The sequence below is a fragment of the Salvelinus fontinalis genome, unplaced genomic scaffold, assembly GCF_029448725.1.
Source record: "Salvelinus fontinalis isolate EN_2023a unplaced genomic scaffold, ASM2944872v1 scaffold_0051, whole genome shotgun sequence".
Taxonomy (NCBI): domain Eukaryota; kingdom Metazoa; phylum Chordata; class Actinopteri; order Salmoniformes; family Salmonidae; genus Salvelinus; species Salvelinus fontinalis.
This window is the reverse complement of record NW_026600260.1, coordinates 66,530-81,472: the sequence shown is the minus strand read 5'-3', so window position 1 is coordinate 81,472 and position 14,943 is coordinate 66,530. Positions and strand designations below refer to the sequence as shown.

Here is a 14,943-nt window from a genome sequence, read left to right as displayed (position 1 = left end):
AGAGATCATTAATTTTCCACAGACGTGTTTATTGACTTTCCCAGTTTGGCTTGGGTGGTATACTATGCATACATACACACATATGTGTGTGTGTATATATGTATAGATAGAGCTGTCTGTCTAAAAACCAGGTGTGGCATATCAATAAGTTGATTAAACAGCATGATCATTACACAGGTGCATCTTGTGCTGGGAACAATAAACTGGCACTCTAAAATGTGCAGTTTGGTCACATAACACAGATGTGTCAAATTTTGAGGGAGCGTGCAATTGGCGTGCTGACTGCAGGAATGTCCACCAGAGCTGTTGCCAGAGAATGTTCTTTTTTGCCAGTGCGTTGAAGTAATGCATTTATTTAAATTAACAGATTTCCTTTTATATGAACTGTAATTCAATAAAATCGTTAAAATATTTGCCTGTTGCGTTTATTTTTGTTCAGTAAAGAATCATACGATGCATTCGGAAAGTATTCAGCCCCTTATTCCACATTTTGTTACTTTACGGCCTTATTCTAAAATGTATTAACCCTTGTGTAGTCTTAAATTTCTGTATACTACCGTTGTCCTAAGGGTAAAAAAAATGACCCGTCTTCACTAAACCCCTAAAATAAAGCAGCTTAATTGAATTTTAAACCCCAAATCTATTTTGCATAAAGAAACAACCTGTAATTCATCACAAACTTTGTGAATATTTTGGTTTTCCCTCTTCACAATGCAGAAAGACTGCATTTAATCAGTGGACACCACTTGTTTTTATTACAACATACCTGTCATTATAGTTATTTTTACTAAAGTAGAGGATTATTTTTGCAAAAGGTACTGCATAGGTGTAAACCATTTTTTTTAAGCAAGCGATAGCACTTGTATACCCATAGAAAGTAGTTTTGAATGCATTTTATTGAAGTGAAACAATAATAATAATCTTGGATTTTTTTGGGCAAATAGTGATATTCTTATACTGTACAATGAGGAATTCAACTACAAAATACTAGTCTACTAACTGACTAATACAATTTGATTTGGTTTTGTACATAATGTTGCTGCTACCATAGCTTATGACCAAAGAGAGCTTCTGGATATCAGAACAGCGATTATTCACCTCGAACTGGACAGATAAAAAAATAATAATAATTTGAGTCTGATGCGAAGGATATACTGCTTCCCCGAGCCCAGGCCCAAATCCCCGTCATTCTAGTGAAGAAAAATACGTTAATACAGGGGGCGGAGATCAGGGTGGTATTGCTCGCCGGAGGTAGAGTACTTCATGATAAGCTGTAGACCACACTATCTACCAAGAGAGTTTTTATCAATATTTTCATAGCTGTCTATTTACCTCCACAAACCGATGCTGGCAGTAAGACCGAAACTCAACATGCTGAGTAAGGCAAACAAGAAAATGCTCATCCTGAAGCGCCACTCCTAGTGGCTGGGGACTTTTTAGTACGTTCAAACTTAAATATGTTTTAGCTCATTTCTTCCAGCATGTCACATGTGCAACCAGAGGGGGAAAAACATCTAGACCACCTTTACTCCATACACAGAGACGCACTCGTACAAAGCTCTCCCTTGCCCTCCATTTGGCAAATATGACCATAATTCCATTCTCCTGATTCTTGCTTACAAGCAAAAACTAAAGCAGGAAGTACCAGTGACTCGCTCAATATGGAAGTGGTATGATGATGCGGATGCCATGCTGCACGACTGTTTTGCTAGCACAGAATGGAATATGTTCTGGGATTCATCCAATGGCATTGAGGAGTATACCACCTCAGTCACCGGCTTCATCAATACAGTGCATTCGGAAAGTATTCAGACCCCTTGACTTTTTCCACATTTTGTTACGTTACAGCCTTAATCTAAAATGTATTAAATTACATTTTTTCCTCATCAATCTCAAGGCTTTAGTCGCTGCCAAAAGTGCTTCAACAAAGCACTCAGTAAAGGGACTTAACCTGGAAATGTCACATTTACATAAGTATTTTCTTTAAACATTTGTAAAATTTCGAACCTGTTTTTGCTTTGTCATTATGGGGTATTGTGTGTAGAATGATTTGTTATTTTTTATACATTTTTAGAATAAGACTGTAAGGTAACAACATGTGGAAAAACTCAATGGACCTGAATACTTTCCGAATGCACTGTGTGTGTATGTGTATCTATATACTACCGTTCAAAAGTTTGGGGTCACTTAGAATTTTCCTTGTTTTTGAAAGAAAAGCACGTTGTTTGCAAATTGATCAGAAATACAGTGCAGACGTTAATGTTGTAAATAACTATTGTAGCTGTAAACTGCTGATTTTTAATGAAATATCTACATAGGCGTACAGAGGCCCATTATCAGCAACCATCACTCCTGTGTTCCAATTTGCACGTTGTGTTAGCTAATCCAATTTTTTTCATTTTAAAAGGCTAATTGATCATTAGACAAACCCTTTTGCAATTATCTTAGCACAGCTGAAAAGTGTAAGATTTAGATGCACTATTGTAAAGTGGCTGTTCCACTGGATGTCATAAGGTGAATGCACCTATTTGTAAGTCGCTCTGGATAAGAGCGTCTGCTAAATGACTTAAATGTAATGTAAATGTAAAGTGTTGTCCTGATTGAAGAAGCAATAAAACTGGCCTTCTTTAGACAAGTTGAGTATTTGGAGCATCAGCATTTGTGGGTTCGATTTGTTTACAAGCTAAAAATGGCCAGAAACAAATAACTTTATTTTGAAACTCATCCGTCTATTCTTGTTCTGAGAAAGGAAGGCTATTCCATGTGAGGAATTGCCAAGAAACTGAAGATCTCGTACAACGCTGTGTACTACTCCCTTCACAGCGCAAACTGGCTCTAAACAGAATAGAACGAGTGGGAGGCCCTGGTGCACAACTGAGCAAGAGAACAAGTAAGTTAGTGTGTCTAGTTTGAGAAACAGACCCCTCACAAGTCCTCAACTGGCAGCTTCATTAAATAGTACCCGCAAAACACCAGTCTCAACGTCAACAGTGAAGAGGAAACTACGGGATGCTGGCCTACTAGGCAGAGTTGCAAAGAAAAAGCCATATCTCAGACTGGCCAATAAAAATATAAGATTAAGATGGGCAAAAGAACACAGACAATGGACAGAGGAACTCTGCCTAGAAGGCCAGCATTCCGGGGTTTGACTGGAGTCCGATATATCCTACAGTTAAGAAGTCGACCACAAAAGTTGTACAATAACAAAGCACAATGGGGCCCAAAACTACGTGTTTGAATGATGATTCATTGAATGCTCCATTGAGACACGAGAGATGTCATAATGAAAACCAATAACACGCATGACTGTACACACTTATCAAAGTCAGATGACCTATCCAAAACAACGTTTAGGCTTACAACCAGAAAACACGATGCATATGACTGATTTAGGCCTCATGGTTTTTAGCAGCTAGTAAACTATATGCTTCAGCCTACAGCACCAATAGCATCAAAGGAGTTCCTTATATTTACAGGCTGGGTGACATCAGACTGTTTTTCTATTAGCTTTTGCATTTATTTTTAGTTATGTTATTATTAAGCAGGAATGTCTGACACACACAGTTAGGACCACCACATGAAATTTAGGAGAACCATATGTTTGTTTGTGTGTGATACAGCCTTGATACAGCCTATATTTGGCCTATCTGAATTCTAGCTACTTTTGAAGCGCATGTTGTGCCCTGGAAACTAATATGTAACACGGTAAATACATTTGATTATTAAAAGCTGAAATGTTGATACAAATACCTGTCATTGAAATGTGTCATTTGTGGAATATTAGGTTTTTACATTGTGGAAAAGCACTAGTTTCCTATTGATGTGCATTGCTTAGAAAATTGTATACTCTTTAAAACCGTCAGGTTTGTGATGACGACAGCAGAGAGATCTGTTGTTTATTCATTGCTATGATCATGATCTTTCTTTCTGTACCCCCAAATGTTTGGGTATACGGGTTAAGTTAACCGGTGGTTAGTCAGCTAGCCATTGCGGTATCATGACTGAACAAAGTGTAAACAAATGGTTAACGATGCGCGAGTGGTTTCAGAATGGCCCAGAACATGCTTTTTAAATGTAAAATGCGTTCCCGGCAACCCACTATAGGAAGATAAAAATGTTGTGCCAGTCAAATGTAGTAATGACGCTAACGAATCTGCACTTGCTTTTTTTCTCTCTAGTGCACTGGGAAACAACGGTACAGTGAAGCCTTATCATTACAACAATTATTATCTGGGAGATTTCTTTCCTAGGCGCAATGTGCTCCAAAAATGAAAGTCCTGGTCACACAGCAAAATATCTGTCACAGCAAAATATCTGTTGCACTTCAGAACTGGCACATCAAGGGGGCCTGATTATTTAGCTATGCACTATCATGCTATTATTAGGCTCATTCTGCATTTATTATTTAGACAAGCACAAGAAGATACAGAGCCCTTTTGATAGGACTGGAGGGAGAAGAATGTTCCTTTTATCTATGTCAGCTTGGTGGCTATTTTCAGACGTCACGGGTGTGTGTGATGGTAATGGTCGTTTTGTATTTCTGTCTAACATAGGCCTGCTCTTATTTACACACCCAAAAGAACACCTTGTCAGAATGAGTGGTTCATTCAAATAACTGTAAGGACTACTGCTGTAGATGAGAACTAGAGGTGAATGCTGGAGAACTTATCACAGCATTACGAAACGATTAGCAGTGGAGAAAATAAAGGCATGCGCTTGGGAATGGGATAGCAAAATCGCCATTCCCTATTTCCCACCACCAATCGCCAAAACACTAGCTGGCCTACCCCCTACAGTTCCACTCTGTTGGCCAAGCTAGGGACTAGATGCAAGCCAATTCTTGGAACCGTTTTTTTTATCAACTGCATGAAAATATGGTTAAGTGGTCACAATAACAGTGTTTTCCCCTATATGCATTTACCAGTGGTGACATTGACGCTGTCACTGCAATTCATTTAAAAAATAAATGTATGTATGCCCCAGGAAGACCCCCCCGTCTTAATGTGTTTGTGCCAATCAGTTGTGTTGTGACAAGGTAGGGGTGGTATACAGAAGACAGCACTATTTGGTAAAAGACCAAGTCCATATTATGGCAAGAACAGCTTAAATAAGCAAAGAGAAGCGACAGTCCATCATTACTTTAAGACATGAAGGTCAATCAATGTTGAACATTTCAAGAACTTTGAAAGTTTCAAATATACTTCTGTGTATTGATAAAAAAAAAAGGCATTGATGTTGATAGTTAGGTACATTCGTGCAACGATTGCGAATGTGCTTTTGTTATATCATCCCCCGTTTGGTGAAGTAGGCTGTGATTCGATGATAAATTAACAGGCACCACATTGATTATATGCAACGCATGACAAGCTAGTTAACCTAGTAATATCATCAACCATGTGTAGTTAACTAGTGATTATGTGAAGATTGATAGTTTTTTATAAGATAAGTTTAATGCTAGCTAGCAACTTACAGCAACTTGCAGCAAGGAGCCAAGGTAACAGGTGGTCAGCCTGCCACGCAGTTTCCTCGTGGAATGCAATGTAATCGGCCATAATCGGCGTCCAAAAATGCTGTTTACTGATTTGTTATGAAAACTTGAAATCGTCCCTAATTAATCGGCCATCGTTCGATCTCTAGTCTATATAAGGTCCCACAGTTGACAGTGCATGTCAGAGCAAAAACCAAGCCATGGGGTCGAAGGAATTGTCCGTAGACCTCCGAGACAGGATTGTGTTGAGGCACAGATCTAGGGAAGGGTACCAAATAATGTCTGGCGCATTGAAGGCCCCCAAGAACACAGGGGCCTCTATCATTCTTAAATGGAAGAAGCTTGGAACCACCAAAACTTTTCCTAGAGCTGGCCGCCTCGCCAAACTGAGCAATCGGTGAAGGGCCTTGGTCAGGGAGGTTACCAAGAGCCTGATGGTCCCTCTGACAGAGCTCCTGAGTTCCTCTGTGGAGATGGGAGGAACTTCCAGAAGGACAACCATCTCTGCAGCACTCCACCAATCAGGCCTTTATGGTAGAGTGGCCAGACGGAAGCCACTCCTCAGTAAAAGGCACATGACAGCCCGCTTGGAGTTTGCCAAAAGGCACCTAAAGGACTCTCAGACCTTGAGAAACAAGATTCTCTGCTCTGATGAAACCAAGATTGAACTCTTTAGTCTGAATGCCAACAGTCACGTCTGGAGGTAACCTGGCACCATCCCTACGGTTAAGAATGGTGGTGGTTGCATCATGCAGCGGCAGGGACTGGGAGACTAGTCAAGATCGAGGGAAAGATGATCAGAGCAAAGTACAGAGCGATCCATGATGATAACCTGCTTCAGAGCGCTCAGGACCTCAGACTGGGGTGAAGGTTAACCTTCTAACAGGACAACGACCGTAAGCACAGAGCCAAGACAACGCAGGAGGGGCTTCAGGACAAGTTTCTGAATGTCCTTGAGGGGCCCAGCCAGAGCCCAGACTTGAACCAGATTGAACATCTCTGGAGAAAATTGAAAATAGCTGTGCATCGACGCTCCCCATTCAACCTGACAGAGCTTGAGAGGATCCGCAGAGAAGAGTGGGAGAAACTCCCCAATTACAGGTTTGCCAAGCTTGTAGCGTCGTATCCAAGAAGACTCGATGCAGTCATCGCTGTCATCGCGGTCTGAATACTTATGTAAATGTTATATTATTATTATTATTTTTATTTATATATTTGTGTGTGTAGGTTGTTGAGGGGGAAAAAATATTCATTTGGGACCATTTAGGCCTACAGAACACATGGTAAAAATGTAGGCGCTGTGTAGTGTTTCCCCAAGACAGTCACTGGGGTTACTGCCCTGTAAATGGTGCCGTCCTTCAGCTGAGAATACAACCAATGTTTTTACATATCCCTTGGCAAATATCATAGGGATTGGGTTGGGCCCTGATATCCTGGGTTTTATTCATTAGTTCAAGTAGTCACTCCGTTTCAGTACGCTTTCTTCCATTTGGTACCTAGTGAATACAACCCTGGCTACATCCCCAACACAGCCTTTCTTGCCATCCTGGCCAGAAGCCATCCTTGCCAGCCCCCAAGAAGGCTGTACATTTAGAATGTGTTCTCAACCAACTTGGTAAAATAAGGGGCGCAAAAAATGTCTGTCAAACTGCCCCAACGCGAGGACACCTAAAGGTTTGAACACAAAACAACTCACGTGGTTAAATAAAGGGTCAAATGAATGAAATAAACCGTGGCATGACATCTACGTCTCTCTCTCCCCTTGTTTAGACCTGTCCCGTAACCGTCTGCCAGAGCTGCCCGTGGAGGTGTGTATGTTTGTTTCTCTGGAACACCTGCAGCTCTACCAGAACTGCCTGCGCTCGCTGCCTGAGACTCTTCTCAATCTCCAGGCCCTCACCTACCTGAACATAAGGTAACGGGCGTGCACACACACCAGTGGTGTAAACTACTTAGTTGCACAACGCAGAAATTGCAGAGTTGAACAGTTCCCCTAATTTCAGTTTATGACAAAATAAGCTAGTATAGTGTGGAGCAGTTTCCCAAATACAATATCCCTAAATAATGCAAAATTTACACTTCATTCATGAGAAGAGAGAATGCAGACAGTCAAGTAATAAAGCAGGTAGCACACAATTTTGTTCTGAAACTTAAAGCTGCAATCAATAGGTGAACAGCACCTGGTGCTGAAAATATAGCTAACTTGTTGTGCAAGTGTTGCACAGCAACAGATGGAGAAAAGAAACACCAGTCGAGCAATTCATTTCAACAATACTCTTTATTTGACTTTACAAACAACAAGAGGGCTTAATTGGAGTCTATTTTCTCATATTCTTGGCCTATATAAAATAACTTAGCCTACCTCAGGCAGTTATGAGGCTTAACAGAAACGTGCACAAGAAAATAAAATGGCCTAATAGAAGTGTTTTTTAAATGTTTTATTAGGTGGCCTACTTATAATAGCAACTGGCCAAAAATGTGGCATCCTACAATAATTTTAAGAATAAAAGGTGTTGTCTGAATGTCGGGATAGCCTGCTCCTGTAAAGACAGAACAGAAAATACTGTCAGCTTGAGGCCTTAATTGCCCTGTATAAGCACTCACAACAAAGTTAGTATTTACTAACTACCGTCATATAGGCCACTGAATTTACCACACGATCTTGTGGATGTCGGGTGAGATGGATGTGATTTTAATACGCAAGCAGCCCTTGATTGACTTATGTGAAAGCCGGTTCCTGTCGTGAGTCTATATTGCGTTCATAGAGGGAAAGGAGGACTCGCAGGTGTAAGTCGATCCAAACATTGTTAGCACATAAAATGCCAGTTTTTTTATTGTGCTGTATTCGTCTGAGCATGCCACCCAAAATGCACACATGGACTTGGCACTTCGGAGCGCATCGCTGATTTGTTTCGACGTTTAATAGGCTCAGTTTGAATTGCCAAAAATGCAGAATACGGAGGTGGGCAACTGCTCCTCTCATTTAGCTTTTTCGGAGAAAATCCACGACCTAGTCATGCAGCTCACAGTACCGCTCCAGTGGCCAGTGCACGTCGTTGTGAAGCAGGAGATTGTGGGTGTTCTATGATTCTGTATCAAGCTTGCGGAAAATACTTTGTTGTCTGCCTGACAAAGTTGATTATGCGCATGACTTTATCCATCACATCCTTTTAGCTCCCGGTTTAGTCTGGCTCACAGCACACTCTAAAGGATGAGATAATGCGAGCCATTCACATTCATTTGGGGGGGGGGGGGTGATTTCCTTCAGCCTGTTGACCAGGCCCCTGTGTCTGCCCACCATAGCAGGAGCCCCATCGATGACCACAAACTGTACTTTTTTTTTAAATGACAGGCTATGCTGCGTTAACAGACATACACACATACACACACACATACACACACACACACACACACACACACACACACACACACACACACACACACACACACACACACACAACTGTGCTACATTGGTGTTGTCAGTACTCTCATCAATGGCCAGGGGAAAATGCTCAGCCTGACTGAGCCCCTCCAAAGTAATCCGATGCACATCATCCGCCTGTGCATGGAGGCCGGCAGTTGACACAGACAGGCATCTGTTTGACAGGCGCAGTTATGCTGTCCGTAGACTTGTGGTTAGCCAATTCCTCAAACTGTCACTATGCACTTTTGAAATACCTCCGCGTCTGTGAAGGGCATGTTGTGTTTGGTTAGAACCCAGGACGCTTTTAGGAAGGCACTTGTGACCTTCTGTTGTTTTTGTCAGGCAACGAAGGAGGATTCTGCTGCTGTGTTTGTAGCTTGCAGTTAACACTTCAATGTTTCTGCGTCGGGCCTTTGTCTAGTGCGCGATGACCACTTTGAAAGGACCATGCTTAGATTCATAAAAATGTCTGAGATTTGAATTATTTGCAAACAGCAACATTTTCATGGGAAATGAGACATGCTGGCTTGGCATTGGAGAAAGATGGTAAGATGAACGCATTTTTCTGTCCATTCTTCCCTGAAACTTCCATTTTTTTATACTTTGAGTGACATTTTCTCTTCAAAATCAAATCAAATGTTATTGGTCACGTACACATGGTTAGCAGATGTTATTGCGAGTGTAGTGAAATGCTTGTGCTTCTAGATCCGACAGTGCGGTGATATCTAAGAAGAAATATCTAACAGTTACACAACAAAAACCTAATACACAGACATCTAAGTAATGGAATAAGAATGTATAAATGTATGGATGAGTAATTTCAGAGAAGGATAGGCTAAGATGCAATAGATAGTATACAATACAGTATATACATATGAGTTGAGTAATTCAAGATATGTAAACATTCTTAGTGGCATTATTAAAGTGACGAGTGTTCCATTTATTAAAGTGGCCAATGATTTCAAGTCTGTATATAGGCAGCAGCCTCTCTGTGTTAGTGATGACTGTTTAACAGTCTGATTAACAGTCTTGCTAGCAAGCTAATTATTCTGAACGAATGTTGACGTTAAAGTAGTGTAGCCTACAGTAGACCAGTTTTTCCCCAACAATCAACGCACAACGAAATGGACAAATTAGAATTGAATAGAGACATTGGTGATTTTATGAGTGTAATTAGACAGAAATGATTGTCAGTGAATTTATTATGTACTAATCAGATGTTAAAAAAGTTTAATTTGTATTGTTGGCCTATTAATTGTGCTAATAATAAATGCTAATGATATTCTGGTCCGCCAACTATTAGCTCAGAAAAAAATGAGGCCAAACCTAGTTGATGAACCCAGGTGTGGAGTATCATTGTACCATCTAAACCACTGTGAAAATACTCTACATTTTCCATAACCAAAAATATTGTTTAAGATGTTTGAAGCTGGTGTACAAAACAGAAAGTAAAAGATGCAAAAACTAAACTTAAGAACAGGAAGCATAGAAATAGCTTACATAGAACAGATCAACCGCTTCTTAGAAATGCTTTCAATATAACTCACATTTCTATTTGCATTTGGTTGGGTCGCCCAAAAAAGTTACATATTGCCTCTCTAAGTCGTATCTGTACATTCTAAAATAAGTACTTTTTACTCGCATACATTTTCCCTGGCACCCAAAAGTACTTGCTGCATTTCGAATGCTCAGGCAGGACAGCAATATGGTCCAACTCATGCACCTATTAATATAACAGGTTGTCATGCCTACTGCCTCTGATCTAACACAAATACTGTGTCTGTAAATTGTTAGTGTGCCCGTCTGTCCATAAATAAAAAATAAAAAAACTAGAAAGTTGTGCCGTCTGGTTTGCTTAATATAAGGAATTTGATGTATAGCTTTTACTTTTACTCAAGTATGTGTGAGTACTTTTGAGTACTTCTACCTTTCTCTCTCTCTCACACACACACACACACACACACACACACACACACACACACACACACACACACACACACACACACACACACACACACACACACACACACACACACACACACACACACACACACACACACACACACACACACACACACTTGAACATATGGTGGTACACACACACAGTAGAGTAAATACAGATGTACATATCTATTTACAAATTTGACATGCCACGTGAACTCAAACCATAGAAAGACGGCCCATGCATCCATACTACGTTCACCCATGTAAAAAATATGTGATGCCTAAAACAGATGCTCTACATCGCAAAGGTACCCTATTCCTTATATAATACACTACATTTGACCCCTATCGGCCCTGGTCAAAAGTAGCCCACTCAATAGGGAATAGGGTGCCATTTGGGATGACACCCATGTTCATTCATCAAATTAAAGTGCCGATCTGTTTTGGGCATAGAGAAAAGTCACAGCATTTCAGATCAACAGGATTGAGACAATACTTTTTGGTCTGTAACAGTAACCTGTTTCCCAGACAGTGGCAATAGAATGTCAAGAACATTGTTGAACAGAGTGACTTCCTTTGTTTTGATAATATTCAGTAACATTCACCGTCTTGCCAGGACACATAAAAACATCCACCATCACAGTTATTTGAATTTGAATGGAGACATGAATTTACCAAGGCTTTAGTCAAAAGCACCACTTCAATTTTCTCTCTCCTGTCTTTCTTTCTTTCTCTTTAATCCGGATTCCAGTCGGAACCAGTTGTCGACCCTGCCCAGTCCGGTGTGCAGTCTGCCGTTGAAGGTCCTGATCGCTTGTAACAACAAGCTGGTCTCCCTTCCCGAAGAGCTCGGCCAACTACGACAGCTCACAGAACTGGTCAGGCCAGTACACACACACACACACACACACACACACACACACACACACACACACACACACACACACACACACACACACACACACACACGGCTTAATTGGCTGTGGGTATCTGGCCGTCGGATGTTTTCCAGTGTCAAAACCACAATGTTGAATTGCCCGTTTTCTTCCCCTTATTGGTAGACTTTGTGTTGTGGTTTGATTACCGTTTAACCAGGCCACCCTTTTCCTCTCCTTCTCTCCCCTCATCCCTCTCTCCAGGACGTGAGTTGTAATGAGATCCAGACACTGCCTCCTCAGGTTGGTCGACTGGACTCGCTGCGAGACCTCAACATCCGCCGCAACCACCTGGCCCGCTTGCCCCCAGGTCAACACACACACACACACACACACACACGGGCTGCAGGTAGCCTTGTGGTTAGAGCGTTGGACTAGTAACTGAAAGTTTTCAAGATCAAATCCCCGAGCTGACAAGGAAAAAATCTGTCGTTCTGCCCCTGAACAAGGCAGTTAACCCACTTTTCCTAGGCCGTCATTGAAAATAAGTATTTGTTCTTAACTGACTTGCATAGTTAAAAAAATATATAATACAATAAACACACACACACTCAACCCCCTGGCCTGACGTCGTGTCCACTCTGGTCAACACACACTCAACCCCCTGGCCTGACGTCGTGTCCACTCTGGTCAACACACACTCAACCCCCTGGCCTGACGTCGTGTCCACTCTGGTCAACACACTCTCAACCCCCTGGCCTGACGTCGTGTCCACTCTGGTCAACACACACTCAACCCCCTGGCCTGACGTCGTGTCCACTCTGGTCAACACACACTCAACCCCCTGGCCTGACGTCGTGTCCACTCTGGTCAACACACACTCAACCCCCTGGCCTGACGTCGTGTCCACTCTGGTCAACACACACTCAACCCCCTGGCCTGACGTCGTGTCCACTCTGGTCAACACACACTCAACCCCCTGGCCTGACGTCGTGTCCACTCTGGTCAACACACACTCAACCCCCTGGCCTGGCGTCGTGTCCACTCTGGTCAACACACACTCAACCGCCTGGCCTGACGTCGTGTCCACTCTGGTCAACACACTCTCAACCCCCTGGCCTGACGTCGTGTCCACTCTGGTCAACACACACTCAACCCCCTGGCCTGACGTCGTGTCCACTCTGGTCAACACACACTCAACCCCCTGGCCTGACGTCGTGTCCACTCTGGTCAACACACTCTCAACCCCCTGGCCTGACGTCGTGTCCACTCTGGTCAACACACACTCAACCCCCTGGCCTGACGTCGTGTCCACTCTGGTCAACACACTCTCAACCCCCTGGCCTGACGTCGTGTCCACTCTGGTCAACACACACTCAACCCCCTGGCCTGACGTCGTGTCCACTCTGGTCAACACACACTCAACCCCCTGGCCTGACGTCGTGTCCACTCTGGTCAACACACTCTCAACCCCCTGGCCTGACGTCGTGTCCACTCTGGTCAACACACTCTCAACCCCCTGGCCTGACGTCGTGTCCACTCTGGTCAACACACTCTCAACCCCCTGGCCTGACGTCGTGTCCACTCTGGTCAACACACTCTCAACCCCCTGGCCTGACGTCGTGTCCACTCTGGTCAACACACACTCAACCCCCTGGCCTGACGTCGTGTCCACTCTGGTCAACACACACTCAACCCCCTGGCCTGGCGTCGTGTCCACTCTGGTCAACACACTCTCAACCCCCTGGCCTGGCGTCGTGTCCACTCTGGTCAACACACACACTGTTTAATCCTTAAGAATCCTTTTTTTGGGCACTGAACTACATGCAGATACACTGAGTGTAGAAAACATGAAGGACACCTGCTCTTTCTATGGCATAGACTGACCAGGTGAATCCAGGTGAAAGCTATGATCCCTTATTGATGCCAGTTGTTAAATCCACTTCAATCAGTGTAGATGAAGAGGAGGAGACTGGTTAAATATATTTAAAAAATTTAGGCGTTGAGACAATTGAGACATGGATTGTGTATGTGTGCCATTCAGAGGGTGAATTGGGAAGACAAAATATTTTTGTGCCTTTGAACAGGGGATGGTAGTAGGGGCCAGGGGCTCCGGTTTGTGTCAAGAACTGCAATTCTGCTGGGTTTTTCCACATTCAACCGTTTCCCGTGTGTATCATGAATGGTCCAGCACCCTAAGGACATCCAGCCAACTTAACACAACTGTAGGAGTAATTGGAGTCAACTTGGGCCAGCATCCCTGTGGAACGCTTTTGACACCTTGTAGAGTCCATGCCCTGACAAATTTAACCTGTTTTGAGGGCGGGGTAACTCAATATTAGGGTCGAGTTCCTAATGTTTGGTAAGCTCAGTGTATGCTTCCATACATGTTTTTTAAACTGGTATCGGACTACCTTCAGACGAGTTGTGGGCATCCTAGAGCAAAACACCTTTTATTAGAGGGGTCATATTAGTGTGCAGCACAAACTGGTACCGAGCTACCTTCAGATGAGATGTGGGCATCCTAGAGCAAAACACCTTTTATTAGAGGGGTCATATTAGTGTGCAGCACAAACTGGTACCGTGCTACCTTCAGACGAGTTGTGGGCATCCTAGAGCAAAACACCTTTTATTAGAGGGGTCATATTAGTGTGTAGCACAAACTGGTACCGTGCTACCTTCAGACGAGTTGTGGGCATCCTAGAGCAAAACACCTTTCATTAGAGGGGTCATATTAGTGTGTAGCACAAACTGTTCAGACGCTACAGACAGAAGTTGGCTGTGCAAAAAAAACATATCTCTAGCTTAACCAGACGGATGTTTTATTTTGCTAATTAGATTTTTGCGGGGCGATGACATCAACTATAAGGGGTTATAGTTGAGCTGTGTCCTATGTCCATACAGAGCTGGCTGCGTTGCCACTGGTGCGTCTGGACTTTTCTTGTAACAAGGTGACATCCATCCCTGTGTGTTACCGCAACCTGCGCCACCTACAGAGCATCGTGCTGGACAACAACCCACTACAGAACCCACCCGCACAGGTAACACACGCTTAACTATACATTCATTCACCACGATACCAATACACCTTTTGCTCCTAGTCAGTGACTAGTAACACTTCAACTCTCAGCCTGATTATGGAATTATGACCTGCACCACACAAATGTGTTAATATGTCCTAGTCAAACTGTTCCTTCTGTTTATCATGGGTT

At 42.9% G+C, this 14,943-nt stretch overlaps 1 protein-coding gene across 12 annotated transcripts in view; it reads left to right on the top strand.

The window, feature by feature from the left end:
- LOC129842548 (DISP complex protein LRCH3-like) overlaps nt 1-14,943 on the top strand; it is a 70,873-nt gene that overhangs the window by 13,906 nt on the left and 42,024 nt on the right. For all 12 annotated transcript variants that reach the window (XM_055911140.1, XM_055911138.1, XM_055911136.1 and 9 more), the window contains exons 2-5: nt 7,259-7,403; nt 11,608-11,734; nt 11,996-12,101; nt 14,636-14,772. In XM_055911140.1, the coding sequence (XP_055767115.1) occupies nt 7,259-7,403; nt 11,608-11,734; nt 11,996-12,101; nt 14,636-14,772 (515 nt within the window). The remainder of the gene's footprint in view (nt 1-7,258; nt 7,404-11,607; nt 11,735-11,995; nt 12,102-14,635; nt 14,773-14,943) is intronic.